This window comes from Prionailurus viverrinus, unplaced genomic scaffold (genome assembly GCF_022837055.1).
Source record: "Prionailurus viverrinus isolate Anna unplaced genomic scaffold, UM_Priviv_1.0 scaffold_86, whole genome shotgun sequence".
In the NCBI taxonomy this organism is placed as follows: domain Eukaryota; kingdom Metazoa; phylum Chordata; class Mammalia; order Carnivora; family Felidae; genus Prionailurus; species Prionailurus viverrinus.
Window position 1 is genome coordinate 1 of NW_025927648.1, and position 16,970 is coordinate 16,970.

General features: G+C 58.2%; 1 protein-coding gene across 1 annotated transcript; it reads left to right on the forward strand.

Annotated features, from left to right (window-relative positions):
• Positions 1–4,093: 4,093 nt before the first annotated feature.
• On the forward strand, positions 4,094–14,015 carry MS4A10 (membrane spanning 4-domains A10). The gene is made up of 7 exons (XM_047848569.1): positions 4,094–4,129; positions 7,553–7,771; positions 8,223–8,342; positions 8,853–8,909; positions 10,522–10,653; positions 11,826–11,936; positions 13,749–14,015. The coding sequence occupies exons 1-7, from the start codon at positions 4,094–4,096 to the stop codon at positions 13,857–13,859; spliced, it is 786 nt and encodes a 261-aa protein (XP_047704525.1). The 3' UTR covers positions 13,860–14,015.
• Positions 14,016–16,970: the final 2,955 nt, after the last annotated feature.

The following is a 16,970-nucleotide window of genomic DNA, read 5'->3' on the forward strand; positions in this document are numbered from 1 at the left end:
ACTTGGTCTGGCCCCACCTGAGCCCAGACGAGCAGGCATCCATATCCCTGTTCTACAACTGAGCTAGAAGAGATCGAGTCAAGTGCCCAAGGCCACTGGGCTAGCGAGAGGCAATGGTGGGATTTGAACTAGCTCCCGCTTAACGTCGGAGTCCGTGTGTCACACACGGCTCTCCAGGTCCAAAAGCAAGTGCTTTCCACCAACCCCTGCCCCTCCTGCCTCCTGCTTTTTCATCCCAAAGACGGGTTGGCTGCGTTTCTCGGCACCCACACTTCTTCATCTAACAAGCTCCTGCTCCTGCCTCAAGATGCTATTTGACTGTTGCCCCTTCCGTGAGGTCTTCCCAAAGGCAGGCAGTTGGCTGGTGCCGTTCAGCCATCTGCCCCCTTTCAGGAAGCCCCCGGCCCCCAGGTCCTGCGAGTGCAGAGTTGGGGTGGGGTTACAACCAGCTCTGGCTTTCAAAATCCCTAGACCAGATCGGAGGACTCACAGCGGGGAGTTTTGTGCGGTTTAATTTTCCAAGTGTGAAAATTGCAGCGTGCCCCTTCTCTCCCAGCTTGAAAGCCACCCACCCCAAAAGCCTTCAACTACGGGCTTCCTTTCTCTCTTTTTGATGGAGTCTGCTTCCTCCCTTCCCACTCGCTCTGCTGAAATTGTTCCTCCAAGGCTGCTGCCATGCTTGGTGACCTCCTTGTCACCAAGATCAACGGGCTTTTAAAAAGCCTTGTTTTAATAACGACCGCTCTGTCCATCCCTTAAAATTCACCTCCCCTGGACTCCTCTGGGCACTGCACGCTCTTCGGCAAGTGCTTCTTGAGCACCTGCTGTGTGTCCGGGCTCTGGGGACACCGGGAGTTGGCCAATGTGTCTGCCCTCGTGGCGCTTACGTTGGCTTCCAAATCTGCCTCCCACCCAGACCTCTCCTGTGAGCCAGCTCCAGCATTGGCTTTCCTCCCAGACAAGGAATTTGCAGCCTCTGTTCCAGCTCAAACCATTTTCCCTCCTGGGTCCCCTGTGTCAGTCAGTGCCCAAGGCAGAATCCGAGAGCCATCTTGGTCCCCGCACATTCACCCCCACGTATGATCACCCACGCGATTCTCCTGGCTCTTTCCAACTCGGACCCCTCCCTCCAGCCTCCTCCCAGCACCTTTGGACCACTGTCATCTCTCACCCACGTTGTGACATCCGTCAGCTGACCTTACAGCCTGTGTCCCCCAGCTCTCAGCTGGCTCTGCCCATCTCTAGGCTAGATAACAGCCAGAGGGAATTTTCTAAGGCACAAAAGCCATGGGGTTACTGCCCTGCCACTTGGGGCTCTCCTTTGCCCTGAAGCTAAAGTCCAAGAGTCCCAGGGAGGTTTACAAAGCCCTGGAGACAGAGCCTGCTCCCCTCTCTTGTCTCTCCCCATCCTCCCCTGGCACGTGACCCGCAGCCGTACTGAACCTGGGAGACCCTTCTGCCTGGAGAGCAGTCCCTGCTGGCCCCCCATTCTCCCATCTGTCCCACTGAGCTCCACCCTCCTTCAGACCTCCGTGTAGACGCCACTTCCTCCAGGAAGCCTTCCCTATCCCCATCCTTCTCTCCCCCGTCTAGGTGAGGTGGCCTCTGCTGGGCTGTTCACACAGCCACACATCCAGGGTCACATCTCGTCCCCGCCAGGCAGCTGCCTGCCTCCCTGACCCTCTTCCCCGCTGGGCTCTATCAGTTTTCCTGCAGCTGCTGTAACTAATTTCTACAAACTCAGTGTTTTCAACAACACATTCATCCTCTGGAGGTCAGGAGTCCTGAGGTCAAGGTAATTGGCAAGGCCAAGTGCCTTCTGGAAGCTCTAGGGGAGAATCCGTTTTGCTTGCTTTTTCCAGCTTTCAGGGCCCTGCGGCAACCCTCGCCGGGGTGACCCTGGCCTCCACCTTCAAAGCCAGAAGCCCCTTCCGGTCGCTCTCACCGACTCAGCTCCTCCTGCCTCCTTCATGGGAGGGCCCCTGTGATTACATGGGGTCCACCTGCTAGGCCAGGATGATGCCCCCTTCTCAGGACCCTTAACTCAATGGCATCTGCAAAGTCTTTCTACGGCAGCAGGTAACCAAGTCATAGGTTCCAGGATTAGGATGTGTACATTGCCAGGCGGGGGGGGGGGGGGGGGGGGGGGGTCCCTATCCTGCCTGTCACAGCCCCCCAAGCTCCTCAAGGGCAGGGCAGACTCCCCGCCCCTGCGGGACCTCCAGCCCATAGCAGCGTGGCCGGCCCATCCTAAGCGCTCCTTAACGCTTCTGAGAGTGAGTCGGTTAATGCACGAGGGTGCGGGGAGGGGGGGGGACGGGTGTGCCTGTGTGCGTGTGCGTCGCGTGTTGTTTGTGACTATGTGGCGAAGCAGAAACCTCTAACCCAGTGAAAAACCACAGCTTCCAGAAAAACATTCATCCCACGATCAAGGAACTAAAGGTGTGGGTGACGAATCGGTGCAAAGCGGGGACGCACAACACAGGAGGTCACAGGGCACCAACCAGCCTATAGACGGTGGTGGGTGGGTGTCCCGACAGGAGAAATGGACCTTCCCGAGCCGCTGATGGCCCGGCCTCGCCTCTCGCAGAAAGGCTGTCCAGTCCGGCAGGTCTGAGAGGCAAGTGACCTTGCAGTGGGCGTGACGGCTGGGTGTGAGGGACCCCTGGGAGCGCACGGTGACTCTAATACTCATACACAGCCCCTGACACGGGGCAGGCACGGCTGGAAGCATTTTAATATTCTAACTCGTTGAACCCCCTAGCAACGCCTTCCAGAGGTATTGTGATCCCCGCTTTGCAGAGGGAAAAACTGAGGCCCAGAGAGGTCAGATAATTCACCGGAGCTCTCACGGCTACAAAGTGGTAGAATCAGAGGTAACAAGATGCTCCTGACACGATCGGAGAAACCGGAACACTGACCAGACGTTTGACGCTCAGTAGGTAGCAAGGGCTGGGCCAGAGGAGCTCTCTCTGTGCCGCACGGGAGTCGTCGCCAAACCGTACTGCCCAGGGCTCCGCAGGGTCACCGCGCTGAGCTTCAGTGCAGCCCAGTGGGCACCAAAACCTCACATGCTTTAATTGTTTAGTTGTGACACAGGATCGTCGTCTTTTTAAATATTTTTTAATGTTGCGGATTCTGTGTCTCCCTCTCTCTCTGCTCCTGCCCTGTTCGCATTCTGTCTCTGTCTCTCAAAAAGCGAATAAATGTTAAAAATATATATATATATTTAAAAAAAACGGGGGGGGGGGCGCCTGGGTGCCTCAGTCAGTTGGGCGTCCGACTTCATCTCAGGTCATGATCTCACGTTTCGTGAGTTCGAGCCCCGCGTCAGGCTCTGTGCTGACAGCTCGGAGCCTGGCGCCCCAGGATCATAGTGTTTTTAAAGAGTCCTTATCTTTCAGAGATAAATCCTGCCATGTTTACACATGCAGCTGTGGGACCCCAGAGCACTGCTTCCCCGTGGGGAGGAGTGGGGGCAGATGGACAAGGTCAGCTACAAGCCCATGACCGCTGCAACCCAGGCGATGGTATGCGGGCGTTCACTGGACCATTTTCTCTACTTTTGGAAATGTCTGAAATTTTCCAAAGCTGGAAAGTTTTTTTTTTTAACTTTATTTATTTATTTGGGGGGGGAGGTGCAGAGAGAGAGGGAGAGAAAAGAATCCTAAGCAGGTTCTGCACGGTCAGCACACAGCCGAATGAGGGACTCGAATGCACCAGCCGTGAGATCATGACCTGAGCCGAAATCAAGAGTCAGGCACCTAACCGACTGAGCCACCCAGGCCCCCAGAAAGATATTTTAAAAGGCTCAACCGTGACTCTATGAAGATTTACAACCTTCTTCACCCCATCTGTCCCGCGTTGTAAACAGGTTGATTTGCCAAAGGAAATTTGCAGCTGTAAAGAGGGTGCAAGGATTTCTACCTGCCTGGGTTTGGGGGGTGGGGAAGATGCTGACAGCTCACAGGCTGCTGGGCATGAAGCAGAAGGCGGGGCCAGGAGGGAAAAGATCCAAAGTCTAATGTCATAAAGATGTTCTGATGTTCTGGCATTGTCTCTGTGGCGCTGAGTCGGATCCAGAGGGCAGAGCATGGCCGGAAGCTCCCAGTGGAGGTCCCAGGGCCAGGTGAGTGGTCCCCTACAGCAGGAATAAGGAAGGAAGTGTCTTCAGTCAGATTCTATAGAAGCAGAGCCTGAGACAAGGATTTTGTGCGACTGGTTTATGAGGGAGTGCTCTGGGGAGAAGAGCAAAAAGCAGGACGGGCAGGTGAAACAATCCAAGGACAGATGTGGTTTCAGCTGACCACTGGCTTCAGCCTGATCCCACGCCAGGGGTGCTTGGGAGCACAGGCTTGGTCCTGCCCTGAGGCAAAGGGACTGTCCTCTTATACCCCGTGCCAGTCATTGACTACAGATTGGGGGAGGGGTGTAACTAAACTCCCAGAGGGGAGCAGTTAGGAGCCCTTAGCACCAGCGATTACAGCAGCTGGCAATGGGTGCCCCACCCCCCGGTAAATGGGGAGCGGGGGGCACCAACAGCATCTGCCCCAAAGAGGAACCGACTGCCTAGAACCCATCTGCCACCATTGACCATTAGAGGTGGGAAGGGCTGTAGCTGTTTCCATTCCAATCCCAGAAGCTCTCTCTCCCTCTCTCTCTCTCTCTCTCTCTCTCTCACACACACACACACACACACAAATTATGAGAAAACAGAGCCCCAAAGAGGGGAATGGATTTGCCCAAGACCACGCAGGGCCAGTGCTAGAATCCAGGCCTCCTGACTCCACCCTAGAGTGGAGGCCTCCATTTCCTGCTGGCCCCTGGGCTCCTTGCTGGGGACTGTCCCCTTACACCAGCATGCTGTCCTGAAACACTAGGGGAAGCCGGCTTCCAGGAGCTGAAGGAACAAAGGGTACCTCGGCCCTGGTTGGCTTTCCTGGAAACGCCAGGTTGGCTGGGCCTTCGGGGCCTCAGCTGGCTGCGGGACAGGGGAGGGACCAAGGCCATCGCCCCCCTGGGTCTCTGGCTGCCCCCCACCCCCACCCCAATCAGCCCATCTCCACCCAAGCAGCTCTGTACCAGGTTCTGAAGGAATGGGACACGGGGGGGGGGGGGGGGGCGCGGAGACGGGGGGCAATAGTGTGTAAGCCCTCTAAGGGCTCGTAGCCCACGCCCTCCTCAGAAAGTGGGAACCTCACAGCAGACAGACTGTCCCTCTGGTTCCCCCAAGTCCCGCCCTCAGCACCCCTCCCTCCCGGTGGCAGGACATCCCCGCAGCAGACCCCTGTCCCGAGAGAGAGTTGTTTGAAATTGGAAGTGGCACCTAGGGATCGCAGTCCAATCCGCACCCCGACCACACACGATATGCACAGGAGAAAACCAAAGCGGGGGCAAAGAAGGCCAAAATCCCCTAGAACCAAATGTTTGCCAGTTTAAGGCCTCTCGGCCCAAAAGCGTTCCACACAGAACAACTGTAGGGTCCATGGACTACGAGAAAGAAGGTTCCACGGCCAATCCAGTGTGGGAAATGTCCTTAGTGTTAAAATCGGTGCTCCCGCACAAGAATTCTCAGGCCCTCCGCTCCGCTAAAGAGGGCAGAGTCGATAACCAGGATTTCCCAGAGTTTCTCTTCTGCTCCTTTTCTGTCCTTGCCTGTGTTCCATGGAATACATCTTGAGAAGGGCTACTCTGCTTCCCTGAACACAACCCCCAAGTGGATATTTGAACCCTTCCCACCGCCACATTCTGGGAAGCGAAAGCCCAGATACGAGGCGCACCTCCGGGGACCGAGGTCTCACGATCTCCCCGGACGACCCAGTCCGGCCGGGGCATCTTCCTTCTTTCGTGCTCCCCAGTGGCGTCCAGGCTCAGCTCTAAGTCCCGCCTTCCCCTGGTACACCAGAGAAGTCCAGTCGCAGTGGGTGGCTGACTGGACAGGCCTCTGCCACCAGCTGCACCCCCCACCCCGCGCCCCCACCGGTCCAGCTGGCTCTGTCGGAGGGGCTCTGCCCGAAATGCTGGGAATCGAGAGAACAAATCCCCAGACGTAGCTGGGTCAGGTCACCGAAGAGTCACGTCATGATGTCGTGCATCATGGTGAATCTGGGCTCAGCTGCTGGGACCCCCAGCCTCTCCGCTGAATCGGGAACCAGGCCAACGGAGACATTTGTCAGAGGGCCCAGCAGCCAGGGCAGAGCAGTGGCATCCAACCACACAGAGACCCAAACCTCAGGCGCTTTCTTGCTGTGTGACTTCGGCCAAGTCCTCGGACCTCCCTGAGGCTTCGTGTCTTCGTTTACAGAATGGAGCCAACTTCCCGGGGACTGAGGCACATCACGTAGCATGGAGCCCGTGCCCCCCGTCTGGCCCTTTGGCCCTTGGACACGGTCCCTTCCTTTCCTCCCCGTCTGGAATTTAGCTATCCGGGCCCCTTGTCCGTCCCAGTCTCCCCAAAGCTCTCTCCCCCTCCTGCTTTCCACACCCCCACGGCAGGAAACCTGCAAAAATGGGGGTGCTCAAGCAGCACCTCCTGACCTCATTCAGTTGGGATTAAAATTGAGAATTAAAATGGAGGGGAAGGCGCCCCCCCTTTCTTTCTACCAAAAAAGAGTAAGAACGGTCCACTTCCGTTACTTGTGAGTCCCATCCGCGTGGACAACCGTCTCCTACCTCGATTTCCATAAACTGCCTCCCCTCCCCTCCGCACCCCACCTCACTCCCGTTCTCCTGGGAAAGACCAGCTTTTCTCACTAAGTCCCCAGGCAGCCCCCAAGCCCCACGTGCCCCAGCATCCATCGGTATACAACATCGTGACCGGGACCCTCAGCAAGTGGTGAATTCAGTCCCCCGCAAGGTTTTCCCTCAACCTCTCTCTCACGCCTCTTAAACCATCCAGAACGTTTCCTTTCATTCACTGAGGCAACAGTGTGTAAACGATTTAAGCGCACGCACTCGGGAGCCAGTCTGCCAGGCTTTGAGTCCCAGTCCAGTCATTTCCTGACTGTGTGACCTTGGGCAAGTGGCTTAACCTCTCTGGGCCTCATCTGCAACATGGAAACAAGCCACAGGACTTCCCCAGAGGTTTGGGACAAGGATGACATCGGATAATGCATGTAAAGTGCTTATCCCACTGCCAAGAATGGAGAAAATGTTTGTAAATGTTGACTCACTGTTAAATATTGACTTCCTGGCTCAGCGTTGACCTATAGCAGGTCCTCAGCAGAAGTTTCTTTCCATCCTCCTTCCCATCAAGAGGAACCACCATCGCCAGTTTGGATGTGTTCTGTCTTGCAATGGCTGGGAATTTGACCCTTTCTTCTGCCCCAGAAGGAGCGGTGTCCCTGCAGTGCCACAGAGGCTATAAGCGGCCGGTCCTCCCCATCCCCAGAAGCCAGGTTATTCCAGGTCAAACCAAGTTCAGGGGTTACTGAGCAGGGCAGACTGTTCTGGAAGGCCCTGGCCCGGAGAACAGAGGTGACACTGAGTCTGACCAGACATAAGCCCCAGAAATGAGATGCGTTCTGCCCCAGCCTCTCTCCCTCATCCGCAGCTAAGGTCCTTGGCCCAAGTCCTGGCAGCAGAAGGCTATGGAGTGGCCACAACTATTCACAGACCGGAAGTGAGGGAGCTCCCGCCGTGGCAGACCCCCAGCCCAACACAGCCCGGCCAGAGATACCTGCCCCAGGAGCCGAGCCCACTGGGCTTCCTGCCTCCAGCCTGGCACCAGCAGAAGCCCAGGAAGAGGAGCAGCCTTCTCAAGGAGCTGGGCGTGAGTGCCCACTTCCTGGGGCCCTGGAAGTGGGGGAGGGGGACACCCGGGGAGCCCCGAGGAGGGAGAGAGAGAGGAGAGCCTCCAGCTGCCCTGCTTCACACTCCTGCTCGGATTGAAAACTGAAAACGCCACCAAGGGGTGGGAGAGGCTGTCTACACCTGCACCAGCACTGGCTCTGTGTCACTCACAGCAAGTCCTCAACAGAAGTCTCTCCCCTTCCCTTCTCTTCCGTCCCCTCCCCCCACCCCCCCTCACCCCCGCCCTGGGAGGCCCCAGCAGCACCACAGGCGGAGGGACAATTACTGGATTCCCTCTCCAAGGGGCCAGTCCTTCCCCGTAGACCCACCAGTATCCCTTAGAAGGTGGGCAGTGGGCTGGGATCAGCCAGCTGGCGCAGGGCACCAGCGGGTCCCCCCAGCAGTGGCTGCCTGTTCCCTCCCGCCCCCAGGCTTTCCATGTTGTCATCGCCCTGCTGCACTTGTTCTTTGGGACTTACCTGGTCTCTACTGTCACGGATCTTCACCTGGTGGTGCTGAAGTCTTGGTATCCGTTCTGGGGGGCTGCCTCTGTGAGTAGGTACCAAAACACGGGCCGGATGTGGGGGTCCGTGGGCAGGCCTGGGGGACCCCGGCATTGGGGGCTGGACGTAGGTGGGTCAGAATGAGCTACTGGCGGGGGGGAGCATGTGCCCACCCCTTTCTCCAGCCTCCCTGCCGCTGCTTCTGTCCTCTCGGCCCCTCCCAGGAGGCCCCTTCAGGCCTGCATCCCAGGGGAGCACTCCCGGGCTGTCTGCACACTCCCCTAACCTGACACGCGCATCGGCAGGAGGGCGAGCACGAGCTGGGGACTTGGGAGGGGTCGGGAGGCGCCGGGCACAGCTGCATCCCCGGTGTGGGGGCTCGGGTGCACAGGGGAGACCAGCATGGCCAGGGCAGGTCCAGGATGGGCCACGTGGTGGGCAGGGGGAGCTCCTTGCCACCAGAGCTCGGCTTTCTCAGACAGTAGCCAGAAGAGAGCAAATTTGTGGGTTTCAGGGGACCCCGACCTCCCTCATGACTGTTGCCAATCTGGCCTGCAGTTTCTCATTTCAGGGATCTTGGTGATAACGACGGACATGGTCTTGAAGACTTATCTGGTGAGTGGAAACAGTGAGGTCACTCCCTCCCGTCCCAGTCCCCAGTCCTCCCCGGGTCAGCTCTGTGAAGGGCGTCCGTGTGGAGTACAGATTCGGGAAGCCGTTCTCTGGGATTCGCTGGGAGCAGGCACGAGTCTTCCCGACAGCAGAAGGGTCCCCGGGGCCCCGAGGTCTGCCCCTCCCCCACTGCCCTTCCTGGGCCCCAGTTCTGTCCTCACGTCCGGGCCGTCTGGCCTCATGTCTGCACACCGCAGCCCGACCCGTTGTTCCTCAGTGCAAGTCTGACCCCACCCCTCCGTGGCCGTCCACCTCCTTGGTGCCCAGGACCCCTGCTTGCCTCCAATAGCAGCAAGTCCACGAGGCCTGCGGGCCCTGGCCCGCTTTCTATCTGCTTCTCATCTCCAGAGACACCACCGGCCAGACAGGACTCTGTCCTCCTCTGTGCCACCCTGTCCGCGGCCTGAGAACTTTGCCCGCTCCGGGTGGCACGTTCTCACCCCGCTTTGGCTCACTCCTGATCATTCTTCAAAACTCAGCCTCCGTGCCCCGTCCTCCTGGCAGTCTTTCCCCACCTGCTATGGCTGGCTTCTGCATCCCCACAGCTTGTTGGACTTACCTGTCTTCTCATCTCTCTGCGGTACACTAAGCCGTGGGGTGTCTGAGCACCTTTCTAGGCACAGGTGGGCTGGAGCAGCCCGGGGTGGCCCGAGTGGGCCCAGAGTAAACACCGACACAAGACTGGCCAGATGGACGGACATCGGTGACAGAAGGACCCTTCCTACCCCCTCCTACTTCATGGCCTCAGCCCACCTTCTGCCCCACAAGCCCTGGCCTGGCCCACATTTGTGCCCTTCCGGCCGGGCTGGGCTGGGGCTATCCCCCTGCCTTCTCAAGAGGCATAGATAACAGGGCAGTGTGCTGCCATTTACCCACAGAGGCAGGGGATGCATGGCAAAAACCTGCCATTCCTCCTGGGCTGGGCCCCTTTCGGAACCAGAAGCCTCCCCCTTCCTACGCCTGGGCAGAGGGAGGCTTTACTGCAGGGACGTCCGTCCTGGTACAAGTTGGAGTTTTCATATATTCACACTCTGTCCATTACAAGGGTTTGCTCTTGATAAGAGGCTCACACCCAAGACGGTGAGGAATGGGGACATTTCAGGGACCGTGGCGGGTGGGGACGGAGGCAGACCCAGAGTGTGTGAGCGTGGGGCACCTTTGGGGCTCCTCCTGCTCTAGCCTATGGAGAGGGGGGGATGGGTAAGGGGCCATTTGGACGTCCAGTGCCCTGACCAGGTGACATATTTGACGCCAGGATGGTCAAAACCAGCTTGGAGAGGGAGACAGTGGTGGGAACATCCCTCTTCGGTACAAAGTCTGTGGGCCGGGAAGCAGCCCTTGGGTTCCCCCAATCCTGTCCCATAGAAGGTGAAAGCCACCTGGGGCCTCCCCGGTGGTCAGCTATCTCAGAAAGTCACATTTAAATGAGGAGCCTCGATCCAGAGACAGGCAGAGTCTTTCCTGAGGCCACGGAGCAAGCACCTGACAGGCCTAGACACAGAGCCTAGATCTGGGTCTCTAACTTTTGGGCGACGGTTGTGACTTTTGCTTGTAGAAGATACTTTGCCTGACAGCACACGGCGTCAGCTTCTTCTGCGTGCTAGCGGGCCTCTTTGTCATTGCCAAAGATCTCTTTCTGGAGAGGACGTTTGATTTCCCGATCTGGACCCCGTACCCCAACAGCACAGTGAGTGCCCCAGCCCCGAGGGTCCCCTGACTCCCAGGAAGGTGCGGCCTTGGGCTTGGCCAGGAGGATGCTTCTGGCTCTCAGGAAACCTTCCAGAGCCCAGGCACCGGAGCTGAAGCCCTCAGCCAATCTGTTCCCACCCTGTCCCTCCTGAGGCACGGGGCAAAGGGGGGATGCTGGCTTCTCACTGGTCTGCGGCAGGGAGCTGCGGGAGGCCTCGGGTCACTGAGTCCGAGCCCACTGTTGCAGGTAGGGGACCTGAGGCCCAGGAGGGAGAGGGGCCCGTGTGAGGCTGAGCAGCAAATTCAGGACCCCCTTCTAGAATGGCCAATTCCCTGGTCAAGGCTCTGTAAACGACATAGCCCCAGTGACCCCACTATGGGTGAGCCTCTCAGCAGCCCTGCAGAGCAGGCTGAGTCTACTTCATTACCCCCGTTTTAGGGGAGCGAACACTGAGGTCCAGAGAGGTTAAATTCGTAGACTGAGGCCACACAGCAAGTGTCAGGGGTGCAGCGAGGCCTCAAAGCTGGGCCTACAACTCCGAGCCCAGGGCCCTTTCAGCACAGCGTGGGGCCCCTGGAGCAGAAGGTGGGCCCGACACTCCACGTGGTGGCTGCCGGCCTCTGGACCAGGTCCCTGACCACGGTGGTGGGGGCTGGTCCTTATCGAGCTCCCCCATGCACACGCATGTGCAGGCACACAGGCAGGCCTACTCACACACACACACACACACACACACACACACACACTCCCCATCCACACGCTGGTGCCCTGTGAGATGTCCCAGCTGCTTGGTGGTCCTAAGCCCAACTCCCCCCGCCCGCTCCTTCTCTCTGAGCCTCAGTGTCCCCATCTAAGTGGGGCTGGATGAGATGGCACTTAAGGCCACCTGCGGTGCCACCAGAGGCCCACAAGATTCTCCAGCCCTCCAACATCAGACAAATAAATGCTCGCTGAGGACCCACAGATGCCGGGAGGTGGGCGTAGAGCAGCGCCTAAGAAGGACCCAGTCCCGGCCCCGCGGAGTCCCACCCGCCCTCCCCCAGGCACACCTGGCGGCGGAAGCCCTTGCTGCCCCATGTTGGCTGGGTCTGACCCCGCCTGCGCCAGCCTGAGGGGTGCAGATACCCAGGAGGCCTCTCTCCGTCTCCCTCTCCCCCCCTCCCCTCCAGGTCTACATCCAGAGGCTGGAGCTGGCTCTGCTCTGCTTCTCCTTCCTGGAGTTCTTCCTGCTGAGCTCCACGGCCGTCACAGTCTGCAGGGCTGGCCGCCGGTCTGCAGAGGTGAGGCCCTCCAGAGACGGGTGGGGACACGAGGTTCAGGAAGGGGCAGGGGCAGGCAGGGGTGTTGCTGAGCATTTACTCAGTGGGGGCCACAGACAGAGGCGGGGCCACAGTCCAGCCGGGGAGACAAGTCCGGGGGGAGCAAAGGCTGATTGAAGGTGAAAATTGCAGAGTCACTGAGGAGAAAACATCTGTGGGCCAGGGAGCTGTCACAGGGAGATGGCTGGAGGCTGGGCGGGATCTCGACTTGCAGGCAGGGTGGGAGCAGGGACCTCCAGCAGAGAGAAAGTCATGGACACTGGCTTGGGGCCAGGAAGGGGAAGGCCAGGAGAGCTATAGCATGTTGTGGGGTTTGGCTGTGGAGGGAGTAACTGAGGCGGGATGGGGGGGGGGGTCCTAGGAGACTGAGCATTTCAAGCTACAGGCAATCCCATTATGAGCACTTTAGAAAAACATGACTTGAAGATTAACACACACACACACACACACACACACACACACACACACAACCAAAAACCCATACCGTGATTTAGCTTAATCTTCTCAACAGCCCTTGGAGGTAGGTAGTTACTTCCCCATTCTTAAGATCAAGAAACTGAGGCTTAGAGAGTTTCCTTCACTTCCTAAGGTCAGTCAGCCCGTAAGGAAATCCAGGAATCAGTCCGAGGTGTGTCCACCCCATGGCCAAGTGCTGGTCCGCCTGCAGGGGGGGACGGCAGAACGGCAGGCTGGGGCCAGGTACATTCTGGAATAGATTAGCTTCGCCCCACGCCAGTGACCCTGACCCTGACCAGAGGTGATTTTCCTAGGCTCATTTCTTTAAAGGAAAAAAGTTCCCATTATAATCTGAACTTTCTGAACACTAAAAACATGTGATCCCGGTGATCCTTCGAGTTCAACACTCGGTCGAACTCGTTCGAACTCATTCGACGAGTGTTTTCTCGTTAGTGCCATCCGTTTTTGGGGTTTTCACCTGGCACAGATAGGATCGTGTGGCCCTGAGCTTTACCAAACCCCCTCTGGTTGTCCCAGTTACTGCCTGGCTGGCTGGCAGGAAGTCTTCTCGTTAAGACATCAGAGAGCTGGAAGGGGCCTTGAGTCACTGAGGCCAACCCCGCCCTACAGGATGGGGACACCGAGGCCCCCTCCCCGGCTGGGGGAATTCACAGTCACCGCTCCCGTGTGCTGGGCACTGTGCTAAACACTGCAGGCGACTCTCTTGGTTGCCCATTGCCGTGGCCACAAATTGTCACTAATTCTGCTTACGCATATGGAAGAGGAAGCAGGAGGCTCAGCAGGGTTAAGTGACTCCCCACCGTCACACGCGGTGAGTGGCCAAGCTGGCCCTCCCCCACACGCCTCCGTGCCCCCCTCTGTCTGAGAGAATGGCTCCGGGCACAGGCTTTGCAGCACCCTGGTCACAAACGAGTGGTGAGGACAGGACAGCAGTCACCGGGGACACTGCCAGCGTGGCCCCTGGAACGTGTTCTGGCGAGGAGGGACCCTGGCAAATCAGCTGGCTCAGCCCCATCAGGGAAGCCGAGGGGCAAGTGATTTGCCCAAGGTCACCTGCACACTAGTAACAGGCTCAGAACCAGGGGCCAGTCCCCCTCTCCCTGCTCCCTCCTCGACCACAAGAAGGCGGAGAGAGAGGCACACACTGGCCTTCTGGAAATCCCTTGATCGTCTCTCAAGCCTCGGTTTCCCCATCTTTGGGGGAACCTTGAGCACGTAAGCCCGTGGATAAGTGCTTTGTGAATGGCCACTCACTCCCCAACTGTAGCAGCAGGGACGGTGGCTTCTCTTTTGCAGGAAGGTGACTTATCCTTTGCTCCGGACACATCGTCGTGGGGGCTCCGGGGGCCACCGATGAGTCCTCCACCAGCCTATGGGGATGTGACTATGACTTGGGGTGACATGTAAGATGAGCCAGAGCAGAGGTGAGGAGGCCCCGGGCTCCCCAAACTGTCAGAATTCACCGCCTCCCCCCGGGTCCCTTCTCCCTGCACAGTTCCGAAGAGGCGGTTGCCAGAAAGGGGCAAACGGGGCTATTGCTAGAAATGTCTGCCCCGTGCTGGTGGCCGAGGTAGAGGCGGCCCCCATGCCCGCAGGCCCAGAAGGGACCCCCGGGCCCCACCCCCTGTAACATGTCAGCTCCTCAGCTGGACCAGAGCACGGCCAGGTCCTACCCACCCAGGAACAGACCCCAGCCCCCACTCCACCCCTCTACCCTCCCTGTCCGCTGCCCTCCAGTCACTGGCGGACACACGGGGAGCTCGTCCACGGGGGGCCGTGGGGCGAGTCACAGAAGGGAGCCTCAGAGCCCAGGGAGGCCTGGCCTCCAGACTCAACCCACCGTGAGGTCTCTGGGGGAGCGTGGGTCTGAATCCCTGGATCGGGGGTGGGCGCAGCCGGGGCCTCGAGTCGGATGGAAACGGGGCCCAGTTCTCCCCCACAAACGGTTAACGCATCTCCCTGCCTCCCCGGGCCTCAGTGTCTCCACCTGTACTCTGAGGGAGAGGTAGATGACGGGACCTGGGCCTCGCAGCTGGAAAGCTCAGAGATAGGAGTCAGGTTCGGGATTCCAGCCGTGATATCCAAGGCTGCGAGTGAGGCGTCGGGTCCCAGGTCCGCACCGGCTGGCGCCGCGGAGTAAGCCAAGCGAGGGAGAACCGCCTTCTCCGTTCCTGAATGTAGCCTTCCCGGGACAGTCTGTGATTCCTGCGATTTCCGGACTGTATTCTATTCCCCTCATGTTTCCATAAAGTGATTTTTCTTCTCGCCGCGCATTATCGTCGAGGGGAACTTTGTGTCAGCAACACACAGGAAGCCGATACGTTTCCACGAAAAGAAGCAAAGCACAAAAATGATGGAAACGCTGCAAACATAAGACGAAACTCGCTTGCCACCCCACGCGGTGATCTCAGCACCTGCTTCTCTGCCTCTCGCCACCCCGGCTTCCCTGAGGCTCCACAGACACTGAGCCACCCCCTTGCCCTTCCTCTGCCTGGACTCTCTTCCCTGGAGAATCACGGCACTCACTCTGCCCAGTAGAGACGGGGCTTCTGACTCTGGGCCACAGCTCGTGTCATTTGCCCCTCCCATCAATCTGTGATGTAGGTTCTGTCACTATCCCCGTGACACGCAGGCTCAGAGATGTTAAGCAGGCTTCCCGAAGGCACCCAGCTGGTAAGCAGTAGAGCCCAGATTCGGACCCGAGCACCCTGACTCCACGCTGACGGCGCCCAGACGTGGCGACAGGATGGCCCCTGCTCTCCAGGAGCGCTACTCTCACTGGTCAGATGAGACGTGCCCGTACGACAGCCACCACAGTCCACACGGCAAAGTCAGCCCTCAAAGTTCACGGGAACCCCGTCTTCCCAGATGGGTCGTTTGCCGTGTGGTAGCCCAGGTTCGCAGCTGTCCGGGATCGCAGTCCTACAAAATCCCAGGGTGCAGCGATGCCCTTGGGGTCCCCGAGCCTCGCTCTGAATATTCCCGGGGTTCAAGGTTGTCTGAATTCTGTCGTCACTTCCCTTGTTGCCACTCCTGGCTGTCACCTCTGGTCTCAGTGACTTGCCGGTAACCTCTGGTCTCTGCTTCTGTTCTGCTGCGTCTGTCTGCGGGTCACAGCTGGCTTTGGAGCAGAATGTCAAGCGTAAGTCCCTGGCCTTGGACGGAGCATCAGAGGGCCCAAAGCCATGCCGATGTGTGGGACAAACGGTTAGGACAAAGAATCCGAAGAAAAGAACCTCAAAGCCTGGCTGTCTGGAGATCCCGGGTGCAAATTTCCGCTCGGGCGGTCGCTTCCTCTGTGACCTTGACCCGGCCCCATCCCCTTACAGGGCCTCAGTTTCCTCATCTGTAAAATGGGATGTTGTACTGGACCGGTGGTTTCGTTTCAACCAATCTATGAAAAGGAGACTAGAGCGACTCAACTAGGGTGTCAGGTTAGCACGCTTGCTTCCTCTTTCTCCATGTGTATCCGTCTCGTGCATGCACGTCCGCACCCAGGCACCCTTGCATCTCCGTGTAAGCCTTTGTGTGGAACCATCCGGAAGTGGCAGACACCAGGACCCTCCGTCCCCAGCTTCTTCTACCGGCATTTCTTCCTGAGAATGTGAGCATTCTGCATAATCACAATAGTATTATCACAGTAAGAAAATTAAAGATGATTCCAGGGTGGGGCGCCTGGCTGGCTCAGTCAGTTAAGCATCCGACTCTTGACCTCGGCCCACGTCGCGGCCTCGCAGCTCGTGACTTCAAACTCCACGTCGGGCTCTGCATTGGTGGCGAGGAGCCTGCTTGGAGTTCTGTCTCTCCTTCTCTCTGCCCTTCCCCCTCTTGTTCTCTCTCTCTCTCTCCCTCCCTTTCTCAAAATGAATAAATAAAGATAATTTTTTTTTTTTTTAATTCCAGGGCGCCTACATGGCTCAGTCAGTTGAGCGTCTGACTTCGGCTCAGGTCATGATCTCGCGGTTCTCGTGTTCGAGCCCCGCGTCTGGCTCTGTGCCGACAGCCCGGAGCCCGGAGCCTGCTTCAGATTCTGTGTTTCCCTCTTTCTCTGCCCCTCCCCTGCTCACGCTGTCTTGCTCTCTCTCAAAGTAAATAAATTAATTAATAATAAATAAATATATAAATTAACGCAAACAAAGATGCTCTTACTGTCCCCTGTTCTCTCTGGACCTCAGACAGACCTCAGAAGACGTGTCTACCCTTCCCAGGAGGCAGAACAAATGAGGCTACAGACTGGAGGAGAGGAGGGGAAAGGCACGGTTCATTTCTCCAGCAGGTCCTTCTGCCCCCCTCCACCCAGCATGAGAAGCAGTCCCCTTGCTGGCCCGGGGGGAAGTCCAGGCTCCCGCTCCTGGCCTTTGACCAGCAGAGGTGCAGGGTCAGGGTGGACAGACAGCCCTGCAGGGTCAGGGTGGACAGCCCTACAAGTCAGGGCGGATGGACAGCCTGCAGGGTCAGGGAGGACAGCCCTGCATTTAGCCATTGTTCCACTGCTACAGAGCAGAAACCGAGGCCCAC

Bases quoted from the DNA above. Each gene is read 5' to 3' on its own strand.
- MS4A10 (XM_047848569.1), top strand. From the start codon at position 4,094: ATGGCCGGAAGCTCCCAGTGGAGGTCCCAGGGCCAG. The intron at 7,772-8,222 runs GTGAGTGCCCAC...TCCCGCCCCCAG, and splicing joins GCCTTCTCAAGGAGCTGGGC to GCTTTCCATGTTGTCATCGC. The intron at 8,343-8,852 runs GTGAGTAGGTAC...TCTGGCCTGCAG, and splicing joins CGTTCTGGGGGGCTGCCTCT to TTTCTCATTTCAGGGATCTT.